This window comes from Acanthopagrus latus, chromosome 17, assembly GCF_904848185.1.
Source record: "Acanthopagrus latus isolate v.2019 chromosome 17, fAcaLat1.1, whole genome shotgun sequence".
Lineage (NCBI taxonomy): Eukaryota > Metazoa > Chordata > Actinopteri > Spariformes > Sparidae > Acanthopagrus > Acanthopagrus latus.
In genome coordinates, this window is record NC_051055.1 from 26,498,832 (window position 1) to 26,526,362 (window position 27,531).

General features: G+C 42.1%; 1 protein-coding gene across 9 annotated transcripts in view; it reads right to left on the reverse strand.

The window, feature by feature from the left end:
* syngap1b (synaptic Ras GTPase activating protein 1b) overlaps positions 1-27,531 on the reverse strand; it is a 158,481-nt gene that overhangs the window by 101,893 nt on the left and 29,057 nt on the right. For 8 of the 9 annotated variants that reach the window (XM_037074032.1, XM_037074026.1, XM_037074027.1 and 5 more), the window contains one exon: positions 16,051-16,346. In XM_037074032.1, coding sequence (XP_036929927.1) covers positions 16,051-16,346 — 296 coding nt within the window. Of the gene's footprint in view, positions 1-16,050; positions 16,347-26,123; positions 26,265-26,638; positions 26,855-27,531 lie in introns of all 9 variants that reach the window. The other variant, XM_037074023.1, reaches the window with a different exon arrangement.

Here is a 27,531-nt window from a genome sequence, read left to right on the forward strand (position 1 = left end):
CACTGAGCCATATGTCCCACAAGACAGGCGAGTGCCACTCACTCCAAAGGAGCTCTGTTAAGATGAAAAAATGACAAAGCAGGGGTGTGTGTGTGTGTGTGTGTGTGTGTGTGTGTGTGTGGTTGCTTCCCACGTCGCACGACTGTTTTGTATGTGCAGATGTGTGTCCATCAAAGCGAAGGGCACATCAAAATTTAATGCCGAGACTGCTCCACTCCAAGCTACCAATATTCTCCACTACCACGCCGGAGTTGTATCACGTCAGACACATGAACACAGACACACACACACACACACATAAACACACATAGCTGCACACCTCTACTGCAATAATCTAGTAAGAGCAGCCGAGCAGAAGATGCTTCACATCGCAGCATCGGGATCGTGTTTATATGAGTCTCTATATCCAACTTAATCGAGGACAAGCATCATAAATCAAGTGCCGACATGATTATTCTCCACTTTGCTGCTTGTGCAACCAAAGTGCACCACACTACATGGTAATACAGTGCTTTGTTGGCGCATATTGCTTGTTTTGATGAAATTACAGCAAAACCTCCTTGATGAAAAATACATTAAGCAGCATCCATTCTTTATGAGTCCAGTGTGGGAATGCACAGAACGTGTATGTTCATTTACAGCCTCCTATTTGTTGGGGGCAATAACACAATAAGAGGTTTGTTTGTTTTTACCACTTATCAAGGTTTTTATCTTGCTGGCTTGTCTGTCACTGCATCTGTTGGCCCTCCACTTTGATCTTGGATGAAATCTCCGTAACGAGATGGATCGCCATGACATTTAGCTTCACAAGTTCATTGTATCACGAGGAAGAAACTAAATGACTTTGCCGGTCCTCTCACTTTTCATCCGGTGCCACAGACAGGTCAAAATTCCACTGAGCCCATTTCTTAGTTCATGATAGAATACATAATATATTAAGGTTGGCATAGCATTAATATATCATGGTTAATGTGGACCAGCTGGCATACCATGCTGTGACAACGTCTTTACCATCAGTCGCCTCTGACTGCTGCAGAGGGCAGTCAAGCAACTGTATATATTTCAACTTTGAAAGTGATAAAAACTTCAAAATAAAAATCATAGCGCATACAAAATATTGCCTTCAAGATGGTGCTGCAATATGTCAAGAGTGTCCTGTGGGACATGATGGCTCGGAATATCTGCAGAAGTCATTTTCATATTTGTATTGTTTATTTTTTCAACCTGTTTGTCTTGTCTGCTTTACAAGCTCAACTGGTTAATTGTTGATCAGTGTTTGTTGTCCAGTCAAATTAAACACACCGTGTTTAATTCCTGCCATTAGGAGTCGCTCATTACAGACAGAACAAAAGATGTAAGTAGCACGGGGTAATGGGAGTCGTTGTTTTCATTATTAAACAACCGTCAGTGCTGATGAAAATCTATCTGACGAGACGCAGGCGCAAGTGTTCACAGGCGTGGTCGTGTTTTAAAGTTTTATCCTATTATCATATCTTATTGTACCCTAAAAATGGCCACACTTTCTTAAATAACCCCTTTAAAAATGACTGTGGTTTTGATTACCTACTTTTTAGAATCCAGAATTTTGTACTTTAATTTGTTTATTTTCATTTGTATGTGTAGTAAAGTTCACTAATTTTATACATTATTACACATTACTACAAATTACACATTACTATTTCCTGCATATGTGAATAAAGATGTATAAACGTCTTTTGAGGCTCCAGAGGAAGCTGCATGTGATCTGATAAATTTCTCCCCCGTGATGTCACTCAGTGGCCAGGTTGCATTATGGGTAACGTAGGCACCAGGTTTTGGAAAGCAGTCCAGTAGTCTCGCATTGCACGCCTATAACAGTGACTCATTATCGACAGTTTAAAAACAAAAGATCAAAATCAATACAGCAGAACCAGAGATATCCACTTTTTAAATTGTGCGTCCTTTCCGGAAACGGATGCCTACATTACCCACAATGCAATGTGGCCACAGCTTCCTCTGGAGCCACAGAAAGCTTTTATACAACTTTCTAACATGCAATTTAATGTTTAGAAATATTGGTGCTAACCTTTAAGTTTAATCTCTAAATAACTCTGCTTCTGTATGTGATAATGCTCTACAAATAAACTCTGCTTTGATAAAGTTTCCTCTATACTGAGATACTGAACATTGTCTGAATGAAATATCGAGGAACTGTGTGTGTCTGTTCAAGCTAATGGCTGAATGCAAAATTAATTCTGCCATACAGAAGTCAAAATTATTGGTCTGGAACATTGCTCAGAGTGTCTGAATACACCCAGAGATATGAAAGTGATAGCTACTGTGGTGTTAACTGTATAGCAATTTTATATGGTCTCACAGTATTTAAGAGTGTGACTCATACCAGAGAGACATTATTAGACCATAAAAAAGAAGCAACTCAAAAGACAGCTCGCTTCAATCTAAATTCCAGACTTTCTTAGTGCATCCTGCTTCAATTTAAATCCAAGTCTTGTCAGCGCGCACAGCTTTTCTCTAACCCTCTTTTAATTCTCTCTGCCAGATTAATGTAGGGAACAGCAGCGCGGAGTGGCCGAGCACTCTGTTCGACTAATTGAATATGCTTTAGTGCCAAACGAGTAACAGTAAACCTGAATTAACCTCACATTCAACCGGCACTTCATTGATCAGCAACACAAATAAAGCCCCGGTTGCATAATGCAACTTTACTGTGACCATGTTGCTTTATAGTGTTTCTAAATATACAGTAATAAGCAAAGTGGTTTCATAATGCCTGACTGAGCACTGCGCCAGCGCCACGAAGAAGGAATGGGGAGCGAGTGTGGAGGAGTAGCAAACTCAGACCGCAGGTAATCTCGCTGAATGGTTTTTCGGTTATTGAAGGAATAGTAGTTTTTTTCAAGCGGGGTTAAAGTGATGCTTCTCTCTGTCCAGATTTTCAGCTGTTGCCATGGAATCCAGTGGAGACAAATGGGCTCCGTTTACTTTTATCTACAGTACGAGTTGCGAGAAGGTTACAAAATGCAGGCACAGGTTTCTGTCTTTTCCATATGGATCAACTCTTTCGCTTCAAAAAAAAAAAAAAAAAAAAGCAAATGTGTTTTTCATAACATGAGCTGCACATAAATAGCTGAAAACCATCTTAAACCCATGAGTGTTAAAAGTCAAATTCTTGACAAGCCATCTAGATGTCAACACTATCCAATTACAAGGAGCTAAATATGGTAATTTTCCTTAATCACATCTACTTGAAGAAGAACAAGCCCACTCACTCTCCCCCCTACTGCTGCCCTGCCCAGTGCAATTCATCACTGACAACTTGACTCATGGAAAACACCCAGAATACCTTTTTTTCTGTATCCCACCCTGACACATCGAGCTAACCAATAAGCATCCCACTTCTGCTTCCATCTGGGGTGGGGGGGGGGGGCGGTGAGGGAACACCTGGAGGCTATTTCTACTCTGCGTGTGGCAGGATTCGATTGGTCAGATGTTGTGGGGTCTGCAGCTGGAGACGTGACATAACACCAGCTCCGAGGATGCCATGTGTGGGCACAGCGAGCTGGCAGGCCGGCACTCAGCATCCATCGAGAGGCAGCATTAGGCTAACACGCTGACTTTTAACCACTTCAGATGGTGCACTTACACCTCGCACACAAAATTTGAAAAAATAATTTAATTTAGAGCACAATATAGCAATGCTAAAATAAACCTCTGTTGAAAGGCCTGGTATGGTGCCACCTAGAAGCCGAAATGTCCATTAGCTCTCACTAAACAAAGAGAAGCGCACAGTCACTGCTCTTAAGGCGAGGGTTTCTTAATAGAAAAGGTTGGTTCAGTGCAATTGGGATAAAGACACAGCATCTGCTCAGAGACATCCGTGGTGTTTCACTCGTTTGTACTTGGTGAAAGTGATGGAAGTGGGTCGTGTGAGGAGAGAATATGGAGAGCTGCGTTCCCACCTCACAACAGCTGGCCATTTCCTGCGCTGAGCGGGTGAATTTGTTGGATTATTATAGAAAATGTGTCCCAGATCCCATTTATGTAAAGGCTTTTGGAAAGGGCACTACTGCTTTAAATCACCGGGTCAAACTTGGCCGAATTTGAGATGATATAGCAGCAATGCAATAATCGCTAAGCATCAAAGGTGCAGCGTGTAGCAGAGGGGATTTAGAGGGATCTATTGGTAGTTTGGACTATCTCACCTGATATTATAAGGAACAAATTTGTTTTCGTTGCGTTAGAATGAACCTCTTATGTGTACAGAGGTAGCGGGTCCTCTTCCACAGAGTACGCTACATTAGACCACCATGTTTCTACTTTAAATCAGAGCGGATTAAACAAACACCGGCTCTAGAGAAAACCTCTCGAGTTTATCTGCATTTTTTGGCAGTCACCGTAGAAGAGGCGGAGGAAAAGGGTATTTTGTTGGTTGCAGTCTGCAACCTCGCCACTAGATGCTACTAAATCCTTCATACAGGTCCTTTAATAATGGATAAAAAACAACTAAGACAAGTGGATGTTTTGTCCAAGTGTTATTGGTATATTTTACTGTATAACCAACTCCAGCTCCATTTATACTTACATGTCACTATTTGTTTAATCATCTAATAATAATAGTTATAGTAGTATCCTTTCTCGTTTTGAATGTTACACTTGTAAATGTGAGACTCTTGTGTCTAACTCTGGGTTAAAATAACCATACTTAAGTTTGGATAAATAATGCAGTAATACAGTAATAAAATAAAATAATGTTGACACATCTATACCAAAGGTCACAAGGTTTAGAAAAAAACTGACATCTTCTGGGGACTATGAATGCTTTCGATCAATTTTATGAAGATCGGGAAATATAGCTTAGAGGTACCTTCGAGCAGAGTTATGCGCTGTTAACGGTTACTGTCGATGAACGGTCAGCGGGTCACTAAATCAGAAATCATTCCCTGACAGCCAAAAATATCCAATCCAAATGTGGCGGGTAATTGGGAAGATATCTTGTTCCTGACCAAATGTTGGATGAGCAGATAGAGCAGATGGACCAAAATCATAGCAAGATGAAAAAAGCTGTTACTGTCTTTTACAATATTAATCCTAATCATGCATCTACAGACTTCCACCAGCATTTCGCTAAATTTCACCATTATCACCAGATGTTGCAGTTTGGGTTACGGTGGTGTGGCTGACATCTTGTCTCACTTCCTCTTATCTAGGAACAGTATTCTGTCAGTTCTCTATCAAAGTGTGGTTAGAGATGAGTGGTTACACCCATAAAAGAGAATTACAAGACGAAATAGTCCTACAAATGAGTGCAAGTGTAGGAATAAGCGCAGTTGGGCATTTCATTCAAGGTTGGCTTGCCAGTTTATTTCATCCAATTTGTAATTTGTTTTCCTGATGGAGTTTAGCATCCATGACGACTGTTCTAATGGGCTGGGTTGAAATCGATCCATTTCTGATTCGAACAATCAGAACATTGTAAATGAACGTGCTCGTCAAAATTCAGACCGAAACAAACAACTGTGCCACGTTGGACGAGACAGAAGCCGGTCCTGGCACGGAGAGAAAGGAGTAGGTTGCAGGATGGCGGTGTTGGACGAGGGAGGAGAGGAGGAAGAGGTGATGCTAGAGGAAGGAAGAGAGAGGGAGGGAGAGGAGTGCCATTGATCTGGAGCTGGAGGAGGGTGTTTTTGTTCGGCTTGGCAGGTTGAGTTGAGCGATGCTGCAGGCTGGCGGGCCCATATGTCACTACTGCTTCCTCAGGCCCAGCTGTGAGGAGCAGGGGAATATGGTGGGACACTGTGTATGTGTGTGTGTGTGTGTGTGTGTGTGTGTGTGTGTGTGTGTGTGTGTGTGTGTGTGTGTGTGTGCGTGCGTGTGTGTGTGCGTGCGTGCGTGCGTGCGTGCGTGCGTGTGTGTATGCGTGTGTGTGTGTGTGTGCAAGAAAGACAGAGGGGAGTGTGTATGTGTGTGTTAAACTGCAAGAAATAGTGTGTGTAATGGGTGAAAACTGTGCAATCCATTATTTCTTAACAGAGCAGTGATCAAACACTGCTGGCTGTCGAACTCTGGCTGGAACACACACACACACACACACGCGCACAAACACACACACACACACACACACACACACACACACACAAACAAACACACAAACCACGAACACGGACATACAGGGCAATAACAACAATTTGGCCATGCACCTGTGCAAATACAGAAATGAATTTTACCTCAGCATGGAAACACACACACACACACACACACACACACACACACACACACACACACACACTCCCATGCATCATGAGCTGGCCAAAAGCATGGTTTGTCCTTCAGACCAACAGTCCTTCTTTCACAGACAGATGTTCTTCCTCCTCCTGACCTCAGGCTCTGGCTACAGTGTTTATGAAATACACAGTGATCCAGCTCACAGAATCTCACACACACACACACACACACACACACACACACACACACACAGAGCGAACACGCCAAATGGGATGACATTTTGACCATGTTTGGCCTTTTCACAAGCAGAACCACTGGCTGACATGCAAACTATTCTAAAACATAAGTTTATGTCAACATTTATGTCTGTCAGGAGATCATACTAATATTATAATAATAATAATAATAATAATACAATGGTAACGATAATCATTATTATATAATACTGTGATATTTTATGAAACAGTAATCCATACCCTTAACATCTCATTCCTACTGGTGATGTGAAAAAAACTCTACAAAGAAATCTGACTTTTTGTTTGTCTTTTAACAGATCAGAATCAGAAAGACTTTATTGATCCCTGTGGGTGTTACAGCTGCTTCTTGTAGAATAGAATCATCACACTATAGTTATCAATAGAGAAAGATAAGACATAACAGTAAGTAAGAATAAAATACACTGTATAAATTACTAAAATATAAAAATAAGTAAATATGTGATGGCTTTGTAAACAGAAATACTAACAGAAGATGGTGGCTATAACTAGGTAATATTGAGTAATACTGCAATATTTAATCATTCACAATGATTAACAGTATAAATAGATGCCACATAGATGTCACAAAAAATAATATAATAGGGCACATGATGGGTGAGTTGAATTATTGCACAAGGTTGTGCTGTTATGGGGTTTTGCACAGTTATTCTAATGTTGTTACTGCAATAAATGACAGTATTATGACTGTTTATAGCTTTACAGCTCTGTATTTCGACTAAAATACCATGTAATTTATTCTACACAGACCATTTTGTCTGCAAAAAAAAACAACTAAATGCTTACATAACATGAAAACAGCATAATATGATGTAAGTAAGCAGGAAATGTGACACTGAGACGACGACCTGATTCTGCTTTGTTCTCCTGGAGGATTTCAGCAGGTAAAACGCATGCTGAGCAAGATAAAATGTCACGTTGTTACAGCTACATGCAAAGCAAGTATTTAGTTGGTTTTTTTTTTTACTGTTGTTCAAACTGGAAGCTGTTGTGAATAAGACCAATAAATAGGTATATAGAGCAAAAATGTTAGTTGAGTTGGTTTATTACGTGTACTTGTAGACGTTAAGTGCACAGGAAAAGTTCAAACCACCCATAAGTGTCAAAATCCCACAGAGACAGACCTGAGCGAGCACCATTCTTCTTAATAAAACTGATAAATGGCAGAGGTTTGCTTTTAAGGTCACGGAGATCTGGCAGTTGCTCCTAGTAAGTTGGAAGGAGACAAATTAGGCCTAGTTTCCCCTCTTTCTCTCCAGGTGCCTCCGAGGTATTGAAGAAAGGAAAACTGTACACCGTCCACGGGGATAGGCCAATTAATCAAAACGCAGAGATAAAAGCCATTTAAACTCTTGTATGTACACGATGACCTTTTAAAAAATGTTTTATTTCTGAGTGAGTGACATTTTTATTCAAATGGCATGTAATAGTTACTCAAATACCAGGACTTTGCCTCGGGGGTTCGGGTCAGCTAGCTTACTAAAACAATCAACCTTTCCCTTCTCCTCTGAGAGTCGCTGCCCACCTACATTTATTACATAATTAATCCCTCTGACTCCCACGCTACAGCCACCTGAATGTGTTCTCCAGGGTCATAAGCAAACATGCTATCCACCTCTTCACGCACTGTGACAACAGAAGCTACAGGCTAAAGCCACTGAGGTGCTGTGGCTTGTTTGCAGAACAGCTCATACACTAATCCTCTCATATTCAGTGTCAGAGCCACCAACATACAAATGGAGGCAACTCTTTTACCAAAGAGGAAAACGTACTCAACCCTACGATTTATTCTGTAATTGCTACAGAACCATATTTACTTCTCAGTGTGTCTCAGTGTTGATGTTTCCCAGTTAAAGGAGGCTTGTGCCCCCCGACAGTTTTCCTTGCGCAACACTGGCACAGTTGGGGTGGCACAGCCAGGACACATGACTGGGGGGACAGGGCACTGGTGCGTGGCGGTGGTATATGAAACTCTGTCACCTCAGATTAATGTGAGATGAGAGAGGGAGGAGGAGGAGGAGGAGGAGGAGGAGGAGGAGGAGGAAAGGATGGCAGACAGCCATCACTGCCGGCCCTCTCGCTCCCCCTGCAGGACAGAAAGAGGCAGAGCAGCAGATTCAGCAGAGAAGAGGATGAATATTCACACATCCAGATCTCACAGACTGTTAAGTTCAGTCCGAGAGAGAATATTATTTTCATCACTGCCTGAGTTGATTTCTCCAACCCAGATTCTTCCAAGTGGTCCAGTTAGTGACGAGGTCCATAACCAACAACTGTAATTGGGAATTTCTACTCGACTTACAACTGCACTTCCTTCTTTCTAACGTCGAACACACATTTGTTTTAACCTTTATTCATTCAAGGGAGTTTCACTAACAGCAATGCTCTCTGTTTGAGGAATGCCCAGATCTAGTTCACACCTGTAAGACGGCTGAGTAGCTCCACTGGAGTGGTTTGGGTTAAGGGCCTTGCTCAAGGGCAACTCAGTGGTGGCAGTGCTGGAGGGGTTAGAGCTGCCCCTCCACACCCAGATTTCTCCAGACGATCCAGGAGGATTCAACCAATGACTCTCCGGTCACAAACTCGCTTCTTTATCCTTCAGGCCACCACATAAGGCAAAAAAGGAACTGAATACTAAACATAAAATATGAACTGTGTGTATGATTCGCTGTACCAAGAGGGCAAAAAACAGACAGGAAAAGCAGCACTGTTGCACGATACCATGCAATCGAATGCAGGATCCCTGCCAGCAGTGCCGACTTAGAGGGGGACAAAAAATGTAGTTGAATTTTGATGACATAATGTTGTGAGGAGACTCTGTATGCTCCAGTGGAGATTGGGCTGTTTTTGGGTGGTTGTCGCTACAACTGTTACAGGTGCAGGGGAAAGATTCATAGACATTATGAATGGGGAGGGGTTCAAGTGTTTGTGTTGGTTATGTTTTGAAACTGCAAGCGAAATAAAATCACAAAAGAAAACAAAACTGCAACAGGACATTAATGCCAGCGTTCAATAAACGGCCGTAACACCTGGCTTAAACGTCACCACTTTTTTACCGTAAGACCTGAAAGTGAGGGGACAAAAAAAGTCTTGTCTGCTCTGTTCCAGCACCGTGATCTCCGCATAACAAAGTTAACAATGAGGCATTTGTTGCAGCTGCTTCACAGGATTGTGGATTCAAACTGTACAGTAATTCTTGAGCTGCTGAGCTGCATCCGTTTGTACCACAAAAATATGTTTCTTCTAATCCTAATATATGATCACACAGACAGAGTAACACTAAGTGACATTTTTCTGCTGCTTCAGGCTGCGTGCTCGCTTGTTTTTTTGTTGTACACATTTCCATTTTTCTTGCTTTGACTGCACTGGGAAGGACTTTTTCTACCAATCACGTACTCAGGGGAGATACCGTAGAAGTCAGATTCACTCGTAAGAACGCAATGACAAATCAGGAGGGGAAAAAAATAGTAAAAACAAGGCCCTGTAATTATAGACGGCATGTTTGCCTCGTCATTTTTAATTTCACAGGCCTGTTTTCAGCTTTCATGGGTATTTTGCGCTGGATGCACAGTGTCAAAATGTGCCACTCAGACAACACATCATGTCAGCATATCTATTATCCTTGGCAACTGAACTGAGCCAGAGGTGTTGACATGTCGGCGAGTGTAATCCCATTTGAGCCCTATGAAGTGCCTCCACTAGGAAACAGTTCAATGAGCCCAAAACACCAGAAGTCAAGAGCTACACAGGCGCACGATTAACACACATTTCCATGGTGACACATTTCAGACTCGACAGAGGAATTTTGTTCCCCGAAGCGACCCCACGGCTCTTCGACTTCTCACCTGCGTCTGTCTGATGGTCGTCATTCACAAAACAAACCAACAAAAGGAAAAAAATAAATAAATAGAGCAGCAAGTGAATGGAGCTGTGAGGACGGAGACAGGTGGCCTGTGGGAGAGCCAGAGACTCCTGCCAGTCACCACAGTGAGAGGGAGAGATGGCGGGAGGAGGGGGAGCGAGTGGGCGAGTGGATGAGGTGAAAGGGTGAGGGCAGGGGAAAAAAAAAAAGGGAGAAACTGTGATGGGAGAGACGGAGTGAAGGGAAAGAAGACGTGTGGTAGCGGTGAATATGCAAACTAAAACGAGGGAAGGAAGGTGAGAGACAGGCAGAGAGTGAGAGATTGGTAGGAGGGGAGAGAGAAGAGGTGGAACAGCAGACGGATAAGATAAAAAGAGGAAAAAGATTGGAAGCAACAGAGAGAACAGGAGAAAAAACAAAGGTAAGAGTGATGCATCAATGGAGGGCATTAAAACCTGGATCGAGCTGACTGGAGGAGGCGAAGAGAGAGCCAGGGATTGGACAGGTGACGCTGAGCTCAGACGCCGAGCATATAAGCAAACAGAAGATCAGCGAGGTGAAATGTGTGTATTTTAAGATGGGCTGATACCAAAACTGTGCAGAAAGCAGCAATACCAAGGAGGAGAAAAGAGGCGAAACCCTCCACTGATCCTCCATATCTTCGGAATCATACAGTATGATTGCTTTTTTTTGACGAGCCACTGAAGCCATCTAAAACAAATGGGAATAAATGGAATGGTGAGCATGTGAATCTGTGTGTGCTAAAAAAAAAAAAGAGAGAGAGAGAGAGAGAGAGAGAGAGAGAGAGGAACAGAGAGTCACCCGCTCTGCATGAGGTGAGTGACAAGCATGAATATTTAACGCCATCTCGCCGTCGCCGAGGTGACGGCTATCAGCGCGCCAGTCCTGCCTCCGATCCATTCACAGCTGCTGCCTTATTGGCACAATTAGACAGGGACAGGGCTCTGATTAATTGAACTGGGCTCTCCATTCAGTCCCTCCAGAGCAGTACAGGTCTCTTATCGGGATCATGGCGCGCTCTATTCCTCTGAGCGATGACGAGTTGAAATACTATTGGCAGCCGTGCACACACAGTACAGTTAAGTCGCCACTGGTAGACCTTGAATGGCCGCATGAAGATCCATTACTTTATTGACTCGCCAACATTGCTGAACATAGAAATGTGCCTAAGTGCAGGGCTTAAATCAAACGCTACGCACAAATACATACTGTATAATACATGGAGTACATAATATACAGCAAACAACAATCAAACAATCAAATATGATAAAAGTGAGATAAAACAGTATTAAAGCACCAGTGTACATGTCCTGACTTTCAGCTATGCTACTGTACTTCTATAAAGTGCTGACGAGTCAGAGTTTAGGGCTTTAAAGCAAATTAAAAAGTATATCCGCGTATAAATCGCCTAAGAACAACTCTGCTAAGTTGTGGGAAATGACCTATGGATTTTATATGGCACTGGTCCATTAACGGCGGTGTTTTAAGTGGTGTTATGAATCAGCAGTCGTGACTTAAACTGTGTAATTTTTGTGTGTAGAGGCAGTTTTGTTCCAACGCGGCGGTAGAAAAGTTGAAGAACAGTACCCTCTCCTGGCCTACAGAGCAACATGAGATTTTACTCACAACGAGCAGCAGGTTCAGCGATGCACTACATGTGTTTCCGGTACATCAGCACACAAACGCAGGACCAAAAATAGTCAAATTAATCAACACTTACATTCTGACATTTACTACTGTAAGTCCTCTGAAAATCAACTGGGGAAACAGAACAAAAATAACCGAGAGAGAGCTCTGGCTCATTCTCCAACAATTATATTCTGCGGCTTTGACAGCAGAAGGTTGTAGTTTCACTGTGAAGCTTCACAGCTGTGAATGTGTTAAAACAGCTGAAACAGAACTCCTTCTAAATCCTTCCTTAAGATAAATACAGGCTGACAAAGAATACTGCTTTCAGTGAAGCATTTCCAGTTAGATATGTGTCAGATTTCAATTCGGACTCTGATGTTATATCTGTATATGAGCAGTAAGTTATATTTATATAAAACCATCAAGGGAAAATACAAGCCTGATGCATTTTAAATGTGCTTTCTGTGATATATATTTTAATCAATAACCAATTCACAAATCCATCCACATGGTGGAGTATTGTGAAAGACAGAAACAACCACCAACACTGGCTGTAGATGCTCTCTATATTCTGCTACCAGGATGTCAGTCAAATGTTTTCTCATGGGATTTTTTTGACCAGAAGCAATGTACAGAATGTCGTTAGCACCATCATCGTCGACACCTGGGCAGCCCTGAGGGAACTTACAAACTTCTCACGTGATCCACATTGTGGGTGAAAGCACAGAACAGTGTCAACACTAAAGTTGAAGATCCTTTCCTAAACCATCAAGTAGCAAATAGTTTGCCAATCCAGACTGGATGAGATTCAAAAAATGCCTAGAAGAGTTAAGAAACATCAAGACTGTGGGCCGCCAGCTGTCGTCTGGAAGATCTCAATCTTTCATAAACATCCGCTGGACTTCAGTAACGAGAGCAGTAAAGGAAACAAACCAGCAGCCTTTGCGAAGTTTTCAATCACTCCACTCCCAAAGAAAGTCGATCTGCCTCAGAACGACACAGAAATCACACTCTCAACTCTAGCCTTGAAGATCTACAACTTAATGCTACTTAACAAAATTCCCTTCATGTTAATCCTCCAACGGAACCAAAACAGCTTCTGCAAAAGCAAATCAACACTGCCACAGAGTTTTGGCCTGCAGAGAATCATAGAAGGACTTAGAATGTCCAAGCATAAGGCAGCAATTGTATTTTCGCCGAGGCATTTGATAATGTCGACAGAAAGGTCGTGATACACGTCCTCTTGAATTGCCGTGTCCAAGATGAGATTTGTACGTCAACCCTTACATGTGCAAGGCATAGATTGTCCATCTAAGGAGCTCTCGATTGCAATTGTGGTGGACTACAGGACTACAAGTCTTGACCCCAGACATCAAGCAAGAAGCAATGAGGACGTCATCTGACTGATGCAATTTGACTATGGACAATCTCTCTTCAACGTCCCTTTAGAATTCTGCAGCCAAGTTTGATCTGTTTCTCAACGCAAAGAAAAGAGCACGTGACCATCAGTGAGGATGAAAAACGGCCTTCCAACCCTGCAGTGCCTGTAACAACCTTCACATCATCATCATCTGGCAATCGAGTATCTCAAAGTCAACAAAGCCGGCCTTCTTCAGAGCTTGTCTGGAGAGCATTTTCCTCTGTGGAGCCCATAGCTGGTAGATGAAGAGGGACCTTCAGCGTGGCCTTGATGGTATATACACCAGGCGTCTGATGAGAGAACATCACGAGGCGCGAGCACAAGATCAAAGAACAGCTTTGCAGAGATATTCCACCTTATCTCTGTTCCTCGATGTAGCATAAACCTTGGTGCTGAAAACAGATGCTATATGTTGGAGACTTCCATAGCAGAGGACGATGACCACTCATCTACACTGACATTACTGGCAAAGACACCAAAATTAATTGGGACAAAGACTCTTGGCACAGTGAGGTGAATCGTATCTCACTTGTGGCTGCAAGATGATGTTAACTCCATCCAACTACGCATTAAATTCAGCCCAAATCAGTTGGCGGCAACTCATTCAGGACTCAAGTTTAATCTATATGGTGTCTGCCCATCGAGACAGAAGATTGATAACATGTCATCACACCAACATTGTACCATAGTACGGATCAAAAAACTGAAAAGTTTATGCCTGATGAAGTCAGGAGTTGGTGTAAGTTACTCAGTTTACAGTTACAAGTAAAGGAAGGGTAAACGATTATGCAAAGGGTCAGAAGTTCGTCTCCAGCAGTAGCTTAGACACACAACCACACACTGCAACCACAAGACACAAATGTCCACCTGCAGGTAAAAAGCAACTTAATGCACTCAAGAACTCAACATCACAGATATCACAGACGTTTAGGAGTGTGTTTTTTTTTTTTTACTTTGAACTCAACGGTTACACAGTTATGATCCAATTAAACAATTCAGAAGATTACCAAAAGTTTCCATCCACAGATGACTTCCCACCGAATTAACAAGTGCCCTTCAAATCGAGCCTGAGGCGACAGCACTCCAGGAGAGCTGGATATATATTATGTCTCTGACCTCCTTTTAAACAGATATTAGCTTAAAAAAGTAGGGTCATTCACAGAAAGTAGCACAACGACTGTGTGAAACTACCATATAAAAGGTCATGCTGACAATACCAATTAGACGTAACTACAGTTTTTGGTAAGTCAGCATTTCATTGAATCTGACTCAAGTATAAAACCTGCTTTTCTAATAAAATCGTCTCAAAAAATGGTTTCATAGTCAATTAAGGTTTAAATTCCAACAATAACAATGATTTTACATCTATCATGAAGGACTGACATTAAAAAATTAAGATTATATATTAATAATTTTATTTAAATTGTTGATCACTTAAGAGCCAAGTGTGTGGAGACCAAATCAGAGCTAAAAGAAGTGTAATTAATGAACTCACATTTGCTGCATGACCAGAAACGCAACTTAAAATGGATGATAATGAAGTGTGCATTCAAACCTTAACAGGTGATTATATTTCATTGCCACATTCACAACTTGTTGCACATTCCTCAAACTGGCTAAAAATTGTTACAGTTTGAAGTGATTTTGAAACTGGAATCCTTACAAACTTGGAACTGGATCCAAATGGGATCAGCTATGAGAACCCAACCCTAGTTATAAATATAATAATTATTATCATTTGTGTAGCACGTTTCATGCATGAAATGCAGTTTAAAGTTACCTTAACTTTAACTCTCCTGTAATGTGTGATGTGAACATAGCAAAATGCAGAATAATATGAGTTATGTGTGTGTCGATTTGCTGTCCAGGAGAATAAACAGTGAGAAAGCAAAGCTGGAGTCAGTATCAATATTGTGGGAAAATCAATATTAAAATGGTTTAAATTATTCATTATTGGTGTTACGATATTTAAGACTAGAATAAAAATAATTTAGAAACAGCTCTCTCTCACCAACAGTTACATTCCAGTGGTGCAGTGGCAGAAGATCACGGTTTCACTGTGAAGCTTCCCAGCTGTGTTATGACAGCGGAAACATGAAACTACTGCTAAATTAACAAATATTGGCTGAAAACGAATGAAGTTTTAACATTTTCAGCTTCATCCAGTATACGCCAGACTCACACAGCCAACAATGAGGCCTTGACTTGATCTTCAGTTACCTCTCTATTGGATGAATTGTGACTTGACTTCAGACTGAAAGCAGAATCAGTCAAGTTTTGACTGCACTTGGCAAAATGTCAGAACAATACAAGTTCATAAAACAAAACAGTGACAGGCAGACCTTGAAATATTCTTGGCATCAACTATCATCTAATTGTGATCAAATCTGTTAGATGTCAGAATATGTGAAATATACTTCAGTATATTACTGCAGTGGGTCCTCTGCAAAATCCTCTCTCAGTTCAAACAGGGAATAATATGTTATCTATATTCTTCACATGTTAAATTAAGGTTATTAAGTTTTGTGTTTATCTAACACTAACGGGCCATTTCATCAAATGAAGTCCCGTCTGTACTCAACCAGAGTATCAGTGTATTCCCAGTGTGTAGAGTACAATACCTCCTCCTGGTCCAACATGTAGAGCTGATTTCCGGAGCTCACGCGAAGATTGGGGTTCCAGTGGTCGTGGTGAGGACGGTCGTGGGTGGGGCGGTCGTATATGGGGCGCTCGTGCAAGGGGCGGGTGTAGGAGGGGCGGTCGAAGGAAGGGCGGTCGTAGATGGATCGGTCGAAGGAGGGACGGTCGTAGGAGGGGCGTTCGGGAGCGGGACGGTCGTAGGAGGGAGCGTGGAAGGAGTGGGCGTGGGAGCGATGATGGTGATGATGATAGGAGGGGGGGACGGCACACCTTGCATCTGGGCAGGAGAGAAGGAGGAAGGGGGGGGGGAGAAGGGAGTATAGGAGAGATAGGGAGGAAAAATAAGGTCAGTTAGGATCATCGGTAGGAGGCTGTGATGCTGTGACACATGCCTGTCCTCATAACATCGATGTCATGAGCTATTTGAGTGTGTTGGACAGGTCGGGCTGAAGGAGGTCATGAGACATCAGCGCAAGACAATGCTAGAAACAGAAGCAGATTCTGGGGTGTAATAAATAATAATAATAATATAGTTAATCTTATTATAGAGACATTTTTTGAGAAAGATGTTTGGCAAGAAGATAAATAGAACTGTGGGACCAAAGAAGCTTCAAAAACTGACAAAACAAAGATAAAAATGATCTGGTCTGAAGGATTTGTTTGACATTTTTAGAAAATACGCTCAATTAACATTTTTTTACCATAAGTTATATGAAAAGATCAATGCCACTTTTATACCATTATCATAATCACTCACTTAAATGTGAAGCTACTGCCAGGAAACAGTTACTGTAGCTTAGACGGTGAAACAGCTACCCTGACTGTGTCCAAAGGCAGCAAAAGTCCAGCAAATAATCTTCCCGTAAAAAGCACAATTCATTGTTTTTACATTTTGTTTCTTGATTGCATTTGTCAAACAAAATATACATGAAGCTTTACAAGATCTGGGAGGCAGGATTTATACCATTTGGACACAGCTAGGTAAGCTATTTCACCCTGTTTCAAGTAATTATACTTAGCTTATTGGTATTGATCCTTTCGTCTAAGTCTGGGCATGAAAGAGATTTCTCTCATTTAAAAAAAAAAAAAACAGGTAAAATTACAATAAAAGACTGAAACAATGACACAAATGTTTCTGCATCCACAATATTAAGCATATTTCTCTTTGCACAAGAGAGATGGGCAATCCGACCAACAACATAACAGCACGATATAAGAAGAAGAGGAAGAAGAAGAAGAATGAGCTGTGTGAAGTAATTCATCCAATCAGCATCGCCATCAAGCTTTTCACATCACTGCACAGGTAAGTTCAGGTAGCGCAGATCTGCTGGTCAGTTAGGTTACGCGAAGTTTAGCACAAGGTAGTAAGAGGACATGAAACACCATAATCACTACTATACAGGTGAAAAGTAGATTGTGATTAAGATCAATCAAGATCTAAAATCTTTAGATTACCTACGCCCATTCACACACACACACACACACACACACACGTAGTGATATAATGAGAGTAGCTGAATTCTCACAAAATATATAAATATCTATACAGATGATTCTGGGCAGCTTGTTGGAGCAGTTTGAGTCCAAAACAGCTGGACATGCTTCATGAACAAGAGTTGGACCCACATCAACGCTCCAGTTACCCACACCTTCCTAAATCACCTCACACTGGCTCACTTTTCAGAGTAAATGTCTTCCGCTGGCCCCTTGTTTTCTATAAACTCAATCCTGTTTACATGAAAAGGATTTTAAAAAAGAACAGGCAGTTTTTGTGTTCTTGTAAAAACTTGGGTCCTGGGTGTAACGTGCCAGAAAGATATCTGGAAACGATCCAACACACAGCTCGCCTCACTCTTTCTGCTTCGTTTAAAAGACAAAGGCACTTGACTGCGACACTGCAAACACACCCTTTGGTTACACACCCTGTTAGTTTTATGGTCACACTCACAGCTAAAAAGTGATAATCGTCTAATTGAAGAAGTCCCGGATCCAACTCCACCAGAAAAATCTAATCATCTGTTCTCTGGCCTGAGGCTGCCCCGTCCACCAAACTCAACAGAAAATCTGTTCCAAGGTTTCCTGAAATATCCTGCTGAGAGACAGACGGACGGACGGAGGAATGAAACTGTAATCTCTTCGGCGGGGGTGCAAATTATCTTTGACGTTATCCTTGATTCCGAGGATCATTTATGAAGACCTGGGAAAAAAAAAATTAAAATTATATCTTAGGGCTCTGCGCCTTGGATAATTTAAGAAATTGATCACAGAGTATTGGAGACATTAATATGGATTTCTCCCAGGTAGCTGTTTGACTTCCTCTTAAGTGAAAAATGTGGCTCAGGACCTTTGGTAAATGAGGCTCTTTGTCTTTTCTTCCTTCACTACTGTCTAAGTTTTCCAGCCTTATTGCACAGTTTTAATTTATGTTTTAACTTAAGGAAACACACCAAAGGCAAAGAATAATAATGTTTGCTTCCGATGTTAAATACAATCCCTGCAAGCCGTTTTTTCTAGCAGAAAATTTGATTAAAGCACAATTTTCTGGAAAGTATAATTCCATATAATATAACATAAAAATGCATTTTAAAGATTTTTGTTCTTGTGCTCCATCCTTCTCTATGTGAACAGTTCAAAAACCTAAAAGTCTTCTCCTGTTGTTGGAATACTGACCTTGCACCTCCTCTCCCTTCTCTTAATGCTCCTTATTCATCATCTCTGTTTAAGATTTTGACATTTTTTATTGCTTTTCCATGAAGCAAAAGGCAACCGCAGCATCTCTCACACGCTCCAGTTTACGCCACCGAGCATTTTGGTTATATAGTTTTCAGCTACGAATACAAAGGCAAACGTCTTGGGGCAGTTCTCACACTTTATGCTGCCTGATGCTGGAATTCAAAGACTCTCCACTCTTTACAAACAGTCCAGTGGAACATGGCTGCGAAGCAGTCAGCTACAATACACTGTCTTCAAACACTGCCAGCAGGCTGAATCAATTGTACTTGTTTTTAAACTTTGGTTTATATTCAAAATAAAAAAATAGATGACAGAATCTCCGTATGAGGCAAATCATCACTCCACTTGCATCAAGATTACATGATCTGGTCCAGGCGGGGAGATTCATGAATAAGTTGCTCTGTAAACAAAAATGGAAATACATATTGTCGCTCTTGCTAATTTATCCATCTAGAATTATTTAGGTGTGAGCTGCAGAATTGTAGAGATATCAGATGTAGAAATATCTGCCTTCCCTCAGAAAAAACAGAACTAGATGACATTCGATCTGTGGTGCTCAGAGCGCCTAAAAAATACATTTAGAAGATTCAATATGTTTTTCCAGAAATCACAACACGGTTACTCAAAAATAATTCTGAAATTTTAACTGTTTCATAGGAACTATTTTCTTTACATATCACTGTGCAGAAGGAGCAGCTAGCTAACTAGGCTAACTAAGCGAGCTAACGTGACGTCCTGAAAAAGACCCAAGTAATTTTCACATCCCACGCTGCCACGTGGACGAGCTTTTCATCCATGAGTTGATGCTGACATTTCTTCAGCGCAGTGTTATGCTGCTGTTAGGAAAAGGAAATAGTTCTTCCATGAAACTGCTCACATTAAGGCCTGTGCATCTTGCGTAACTTGGAAAACATCTACTTTTCAGAGAAGCCAGACGTCTCTAATGTCGAATCTTATTGGCAACTACCACCAAAAAAATTTTTAAAAAAAAGGAAAAATAAAAATACAGGGAAGAGTGAAAATATATATGTTTGATTTTGGGGTGAGCTGTCCCTTTAAAACCTGGATCTTCAATGTAGGATCGGGGACCCCTAGAGGATCCTGAGAGTCACTGCAGCTGCCTAATTATTGTTTGATAATATTTTAATGACAAATAACATTTAATTTAATTCACACAACCTAGTTAGCAGTCATGATTCCTCATGCAATCCTGTGAGCAAGCTAAGCTAACCATACGCTAACATTGTTTATACATGGCTCTATAGCCCACCCTACATATGATTGTTGTCTTTACAATATACTGAATGTAGCAGGGGGTCTCTGCTCCATCTCTCCATCAGCTAACGGGTCCTTAGCCTGGAAAACATTGAGGACACTTGAAAACAAATCCTGGGGTAAACAAGTTGAGAAAGACTTCTGCAGTGTGTGAATCAGTCGAAGCAACATTCCCCCAGGGGCTCACACCAAAGCCAGATTCACACTTGCAACATCTGCGGGCTGTACTACAAGGCCAGAACACACACACACACAACACACACACACATTTTCACACATTCTCACAGAAAAGCCGACACATATTTTACAACAGTAAATCCAAGCTGTGGCCTCCAGTTGAATCCCTGACAGTGGCCGCCGACCTTCTGTTCTTGTGTTTGACAAGATGACTGACCGAGGTGCTGCACTCTCTCCTCTTGAAACTAAGCCACAAACAGTCCCCATGTCGCCCACAATGCAGCACCACAACATGTCATGACGGATTATTTTACGGCATCATCACTTCTCAGATTCCTTCCCGGCTCTTGACGGGAGAGAAGCTGACGGCTACGGTGCTTCCCCACTCCTCCCCAGCCACAACACAAAAAAGCACAACAGGCAATCATCTAATTGTGGCAAAATAACAACTCAGTTGATCTTTCAAGTTCCTGTTTGAATTATGAATCAAGCTGCTGAAATATAGATGAGCGCCTAAACAAGCGCAGCTAATTAATATGGACGATTCAAGGAACGGGAAGGAGTGAAGCATGCAGAGCGGAGTCCATGAAGCAAGGATCTGAATTCTGTCAAACACGGACTCACGTGCGGTCACACAGTTCTCATCTCGCTGAGGAGGGGGGGAGGTTTGGTGTCTCGCTCCAGGGCCCTTCAATCAGACTAATGGATGATTTTTCTGAATAAAATACACGCCTCGTTTTGATGTGGGATGATCGCTCTGAACACTCAGATACCATTTGGTCCAGTCACGAAAAGTTGCACATACACAGATGCGTATTGTTCTTGGGGGGGGCGCGTTAAGATAATATGATGTAATATGAGTCATTTGGGTGGACAAAGACTCCAGGGCCATGAATATGGGCCACTGTGATGGGGGCTTCACTAAAGGGTCACGATATCCTCTGCAGAGGCTTTGTCTCCGTTTTCAACACCAGTACAAAGACAGGGAGCGAGATTGAATCATGTTGCATGACATAATTCTATAATCCACCAAAAGTACATAATTCTTTTAGGGAATTTTTGACAGCTGGTTAATTAATTTTTACCTTACTTTGTTATTTTCCATGTGGAGTAGCCTAATCCCAGGGATCTCTGAGGCTGTAACTAAGGATTGCTGTCATTATTGATTAATCTGCCATTTATTTTCTTGATTATTTGCTTGTTTTTGGTCTATAGTCAGAAAACAGTGACCAATATCCATTACAAGCACAAGGTGACGTTGTCAAATCTCTCGTTTAGTCTGACTGACAACCCGAGACCTAAAAATCTTCAGTTTTTTGTGATGTATGACAACAAAAAGCAGCAAATATTCACATATGAGGTCATGTAACGATCCAGCATTTGGCACTTTAGCCTCAGAAATGACCTCAAGTTAACTCCACTAGTTTAACACATTAAAGTGTGTCTTGAGGAGTACGACTGCATGTGTCAGAAACAGTGGAATGAAGCACTTTGTTGTTCCAGAGGAAGCGCCATGTAATCTGATGAATTGCCTGGCGCCTACATAACCCACAATGCAACGTAGCTACTGAGTGAATGTGGAATATTGGAGGAAGTATCCTTTAAGTGATTAATGTAGGGTTGCAACTAATGATTACTTTCATTTTCAATTAACTGATTAAGTGTTTGGGTTGTAAAATGTGAAAAATATATTCAGTTCACTGTCATAGTGAAGTAAAGAAACCAGAAAATACTCACATGTAAGGTGTTGGAATCAAACAATGTTGTTTTTTTTCTTTTATCTGATTCATCAAATACCGAAAAAGTTGCTGGTATAAAATATAAAATACAAATCAATTAGTTGTTGTAGCATTTGTTTATCTACATATTTTTCAGATTTAAAACTGACAATAGTTTATAATATAAATGAATGAATAAATATACAATGTTCTTTATGACACAGTAATGTTCGTCTCTGCTGTAGAAATTCAAATGATGCTTTTGGAAGCAACACTGACAGAGTTTGAGCTTCTGATGATTAATACAGTTCTGCAGTGGAGTCGAGAACAAAACACCGTTGACACAATAAAGCCCAAACGGCTTATTTTCAGTTGTGTTTTTTTTAGTTCATCACATTTAAACCCTGCACACAAACACACATAAAACTCAGAATATACGTATTGTGGAGCGTTGTGTGATAAATCGTAAAGATTACGACAGGACTGGATGCAACTCATAAAAACTTCTCTAACAATCGCAGCTTTACAGCTGGAAAAAAAGCATTTTAAAGGTACAAGGTTTTACGCTCTATTAATATGCTCTGAGCTGTTCTGTTGCACAGCAGGTTGTTTGGTAATTTTATCTTCAAAGGCTGCACGGCAAAATATTTCTGTTGCAAAGGGAAACTGTGAAAGTGTTATTCCTTGCATCGAACAAATCTCTTTCATTTTATGGCTGTTAGCGTCTCCGTATATTTTATGATTAAGAGGGGACGTATCGCTGTTGACGTATTCTGCTCTCGTGCTGCTTTGTTTCTTCGTTCTGGGCGTCCGTGTCAACTCGAAGCCAAGCCCGTTAAAGCAGATGGATGTAATAGATGCTGAGTAAGCGCACTGTGGCTTGTTGCTCGTTCTCACGGGGCTTCGGGGAGATGAAGCGCTGTGTGGCACGCTCGCCCTCTCTCCAAAAAAATCACCTACAAGCCCTCGACTCCAAACTTTGCAACTGTGCACAGCGAAGTCATGATGCTGAGATATTCACTGGAGGATGGCAGCGTGAGTCATCCACAGCCCAATCTGCGCTACTCTACTGTAGGCCTACCTCTCCACCCCCGAGGCTGCCTATTAAGGGCCTGTGAAGCGCAGTGGACAGAATTTCAATGAGCAGACTCATTCTCATGTCTGTCCGTTCGTACGTACAAGGTGCACATATACTGTAACGATTTGGCACTAAGCAGAAATGCTGAGACGCCTCTTTTCTCCGCTCATCTTCCTCTACCTCATCTGTCTTTCATTCACTCTCACCAGCCCGCTCTCTCTCTCTCTCTCTCTCTCTCTCTCTCTCTCTCTCTCTCTCTCTTTCTCTCTGTATTTTCTTTGCCCTGCCTTTTGTTCCTCGCTCTCCTTCGCTCTCTGCGGGCTCTTTTTTCCCTTTTCTGCCATCCTTAGCAGTTTACAAAGAAGAGTGCCATGCACCAATCGGATGACTGGTCAGCCTTAGTCAACGTTGTCATTACTGGGACCCGACAGGCCTAATGTTGATTTATACACATCGCTGAGCTCCCAAACAGCGCTAAAAATAAAGCTTGCAATATCCCCGGGCCGCCCGGGGCAGATAATGTACTACTGCAAGCATGGCGGACCAAAGCATCTGACTTTCTAGGCAAGAAGGCACAACACAGTGTGTGTGTGTGTGTGTGTGTGTGTGTGTGTGTGTGTGTGTGTGTGTGTGTGTGTGTGTGTGTGTGCACGCATGTCATTACTGTGACCTCGACTGCACCAGTATTCCATAATACTGCCTTCCAAAAGGATAACTGGAAGACATGCCAGCGGAATACAGATGTTGCTTTGCTTCGAGAATGAATATATGGACGGCGGTGAGAAGATGCAGTGCTGCAGTTTGACGAGCGGTGAGTCAGAGTGCTGCATATGTGCAGTACAGTAGGCTGCCGTCAGTGCTGAGTCAAGGGGGGGGATGTCAAGTGTCAGCAGCGGGGTCACCGAGGCCCTGAAGTACGAGGCTTCTCGCTGAACAAGCACACTGGTCAGGCCTTCAACTTAGGCGATGTGCTGCGAAGGAGAAACTCCGGCTGATTAGACTTGTACTAATTTTGGCCATTGTAGGAGAAAAACAAATAATAAGGAATTTGCTTCATTAAAAGGTAATCAGTATATTCTTTCTGCTCCATAGCACAAAGTTAGCTAAATATGTCTGCAGGGGGTTGATAGGTTTGTTGATCAATACCAATTACTCACCGATTACCTCACAGGGTGGTGAGACCTCTGGCTTTCAAAACTCAATATCCAGCGCGAGCAATTTAACGCGCTCGCAGTCTCGCCACCTCCCGCCACAACTGCTCCCCAAATAGCTCAAAGATGAAGTACTGTACGGCCTGACGAGCAATCAGCGGTGAAAATGACAAGCGGCGGCGCCATTACAGCACTTTGCATCATGACACTACCTCTACACCAGACATTTGTGTTGGTTCTCGACTTTAATTAGGGATCTCGATTGTGAAAATGTGACTTTATTTGTGCCAATTACAGGCTAACATCACTCAGGGGTGCTGGCGGAATCGGAGGCGGTGTCAGACTTGAGTAGGAGATAAGTTTTATCTGTGTTGCTGCAGTTACAGCTGATTACTTAACGTCATTTTAATGATCACATTATAAAGGGTAGTTTGTTTGTTTTTTTTTCTGTAATTACACTCGGTGTAATGTGGACTTTGACATGTTCATTTGACACTTAAACGTCTGTTACTGCGATTGCTGCTTTACTATTTATGGCGATAGTTTGCTGAAGTCATCACGTGTCGGTTTTATGACACCAACAGCCGACGAGAATCTACTATGAACTAAATAAATCATGACACACGAAAAAACACTTTCAGTCAGCATTTTCTTCTGTGTTTTGTCTCATATCTAGGTCAGTTTATTTGTATTTTAAGGCGTTGATCTGGGTCATAGATACAGCCTACTGATTCTGCACATCCTAAACAGCAGAACAAAGTCCTCCCTTACATAAAGTGATATCAGAGCAGCATGAGCCGAAGCAGACATCGAGTGACGCTGCCATTCTTCATCCTCTCATTATTCATGGCCAGAGGACAGATATGTCTTCGCGTCCGATTCATCTGTCACTACACTTTGTAATGTTGTGGCAAAGACATTTAATTATTTTCCCAAAAAGTCAGCAAACTGTCGGATAGAATCAAAGTGTAGTTAGTGTGAAACAGACATTGTAGTTTTACATTTTAGATCTAGTGTCCCCTCCAGTGACTCCTGGCTTCAATAACAGTCAACTTAGTTGTCAACTAGTAAATTTGTATGTAACTTTTTATTTTTGGATGTCAAAATTCACCTGATTTCAGGTTCTTAAATATTTTTCTGGTTTCTTTAAAACAAAAACAAATCAAGACATCTGAGGACGTCATCTTGGGTTGTGGGAAACACTGGTAGACAATTTCAGCATTTTCTGAAACCTGGTAGACCTAATAATCGTTAATAGTCAGCAATAAAAAACTAATCATTAGAGTATGTGCTAACATCAGTGAAGCTCTGTTGTGTAAACTAAAAGATCCATGCATGATGGCACAGTTTTGGCTCTATACAATAAGAATAAATCTACCAACTTCTGTCTCCTGATGCCTTTTAGGATACTTCAACTCAGGTCATCTGTGCACTTAACTGCTTTAAACGTATTATGATCATTTTTACAGATCATCAGATCCGTAAATACATTCTTGGCCTCACTGATTTGGCAAAACAAACCAAAAGGCCCTGATAGACCCACTGTGCACTACTTGCAGGTAAAGTTAGTAACTAAAGTAGTAGCTAAACATAGTTGAGCATATAGCAGCGAAAAAGTCCAGACACACAACTCTAAAGAAATGCTTATGCCGCTTCGTGGCTGCAGGATGTGTGAACAGTCATCTGTTTGCTAAGTCATTAGCTCCAGCCATATTATAAGGGGGGAAATATGTTAGAGGTGAAGCTTTTCAGCTTGCAGTGGAGTTTTCCTGACCCCAAGTGGCGAGAACAATTAATTAATGCAGCTTCCAATTACACCCTGAGATCAGGTTGCTACCACTCAAATAAATTGCACAGCAAAGTCACAGTGCCCCCCCCCCAGAGTCCGTATGCATCCCTTTGCCCCGAGCATTAATACCTACCTTCCATCAGCACTTTATCCTCCTCTTCAGTACAATCCACACCTTCTCTCAGAACTGTACGCACCTCCCCTCCATATCACACTCCATTTCTGAGTACAATACGCTCTCTTCAGGGCTACTACAGAGCTGAAAATCTGTCGTCTGGAGTAAAAAAACATCACTTCCCAATTACAACAAAAGCACGTACAAGACCAGCTGCTACTACACATGTGAGCTGATGTGTTTTTCTACCTATGTCTACAAGTGTGTGCTGTCTGTGTGTCAGACTGAGAGCACTACATGTGTTAAAAAAAAAGCAAAGAAAAGAAAAAAGAACTGCCTGGCAAAAGCTTTGATCCCTTTTTGATTTCACCTGCTACAATGAATCCACTTCAACCATGAAGGAGAGGCGAGAAGAGGGGAGGATGAGGGTAAAGGTGTGTGTGTGTATACGGACATGTGTGTTTGTGTGTGTGGCAGAGAAGGAGAGAGAGTGGGAGAGATGGAAAGAAAGAGAGAGAGAGAGAGTATCTCACCTATCAGATCATTCACCCAGCCCTCACGCGGCGCGTCCCGGGTTCCCCATTGCTCACCCAAAGCGTCCACACGGCGTCACTGTTGCTGCGCTGCTAGCGCCTTGAATCCGCCCCCAACTCCACCACACAGGAAACAAGGTTACTGCCCAAGAGATGTCACTTCCGAAACACCCACTCCCGCTCGCTTGCTCGCGCTCGCTCCCTCACGCCCCCAGCCTATTGCCATGACAACCGAGAAAAGAATAGAATATAAGTGAGTGTTAAAGAGACAGAGGGATCAGAGAGAGAAAGAGAGGGATGGAAAGAGAGGAGGCAGAGAGGGGAGGACAGAGAGGGAATCTGGGGAAGAGCGAGGAAGAAGAAGAGGAGGAGAGGAAGAGAATGGACAGAGAGAGGGAGAGAGAGAGGTGAATGAGTGGGCGGGGAAAGGATGGATGACAGAGGAGAGGATGAGAGATTGAGAGAGCGAGGGAGGGAGAGAGAGAGAGAGAGAGAGAGGAGGCATGTGGTGGGATGTGATCGGGGGGGAAAGGGAGAGAGGAGAGAGATGCTGCGGACGCCGTGAAGAAGAAGAAGAGAGAAATGAAGTGACGAGAGACAGAGAGAGGGAAAGAAGGGAAGGAAGGGAGGAAGGAAGGAGGACACTTTTTTGGGAATAGGGAGCCCACATCTTGTTCCCATAGCAACACAGCCATCCATGAAATACTGACTTGTACCTCCCTCTCACTCTCTTACTCCCTCTGTTTCTGTCTCTCCATCCCTCCCCCTCTCCTTTCTCTCTTTCCATCTCTAACTATATATACACACACACCGTGAGCGTAAGTTGGCACTGAGTACGTATGCAGTAATCCAAAGCTCTGCAACATTGTCAGACAGATCAAAAGGTACCAAAT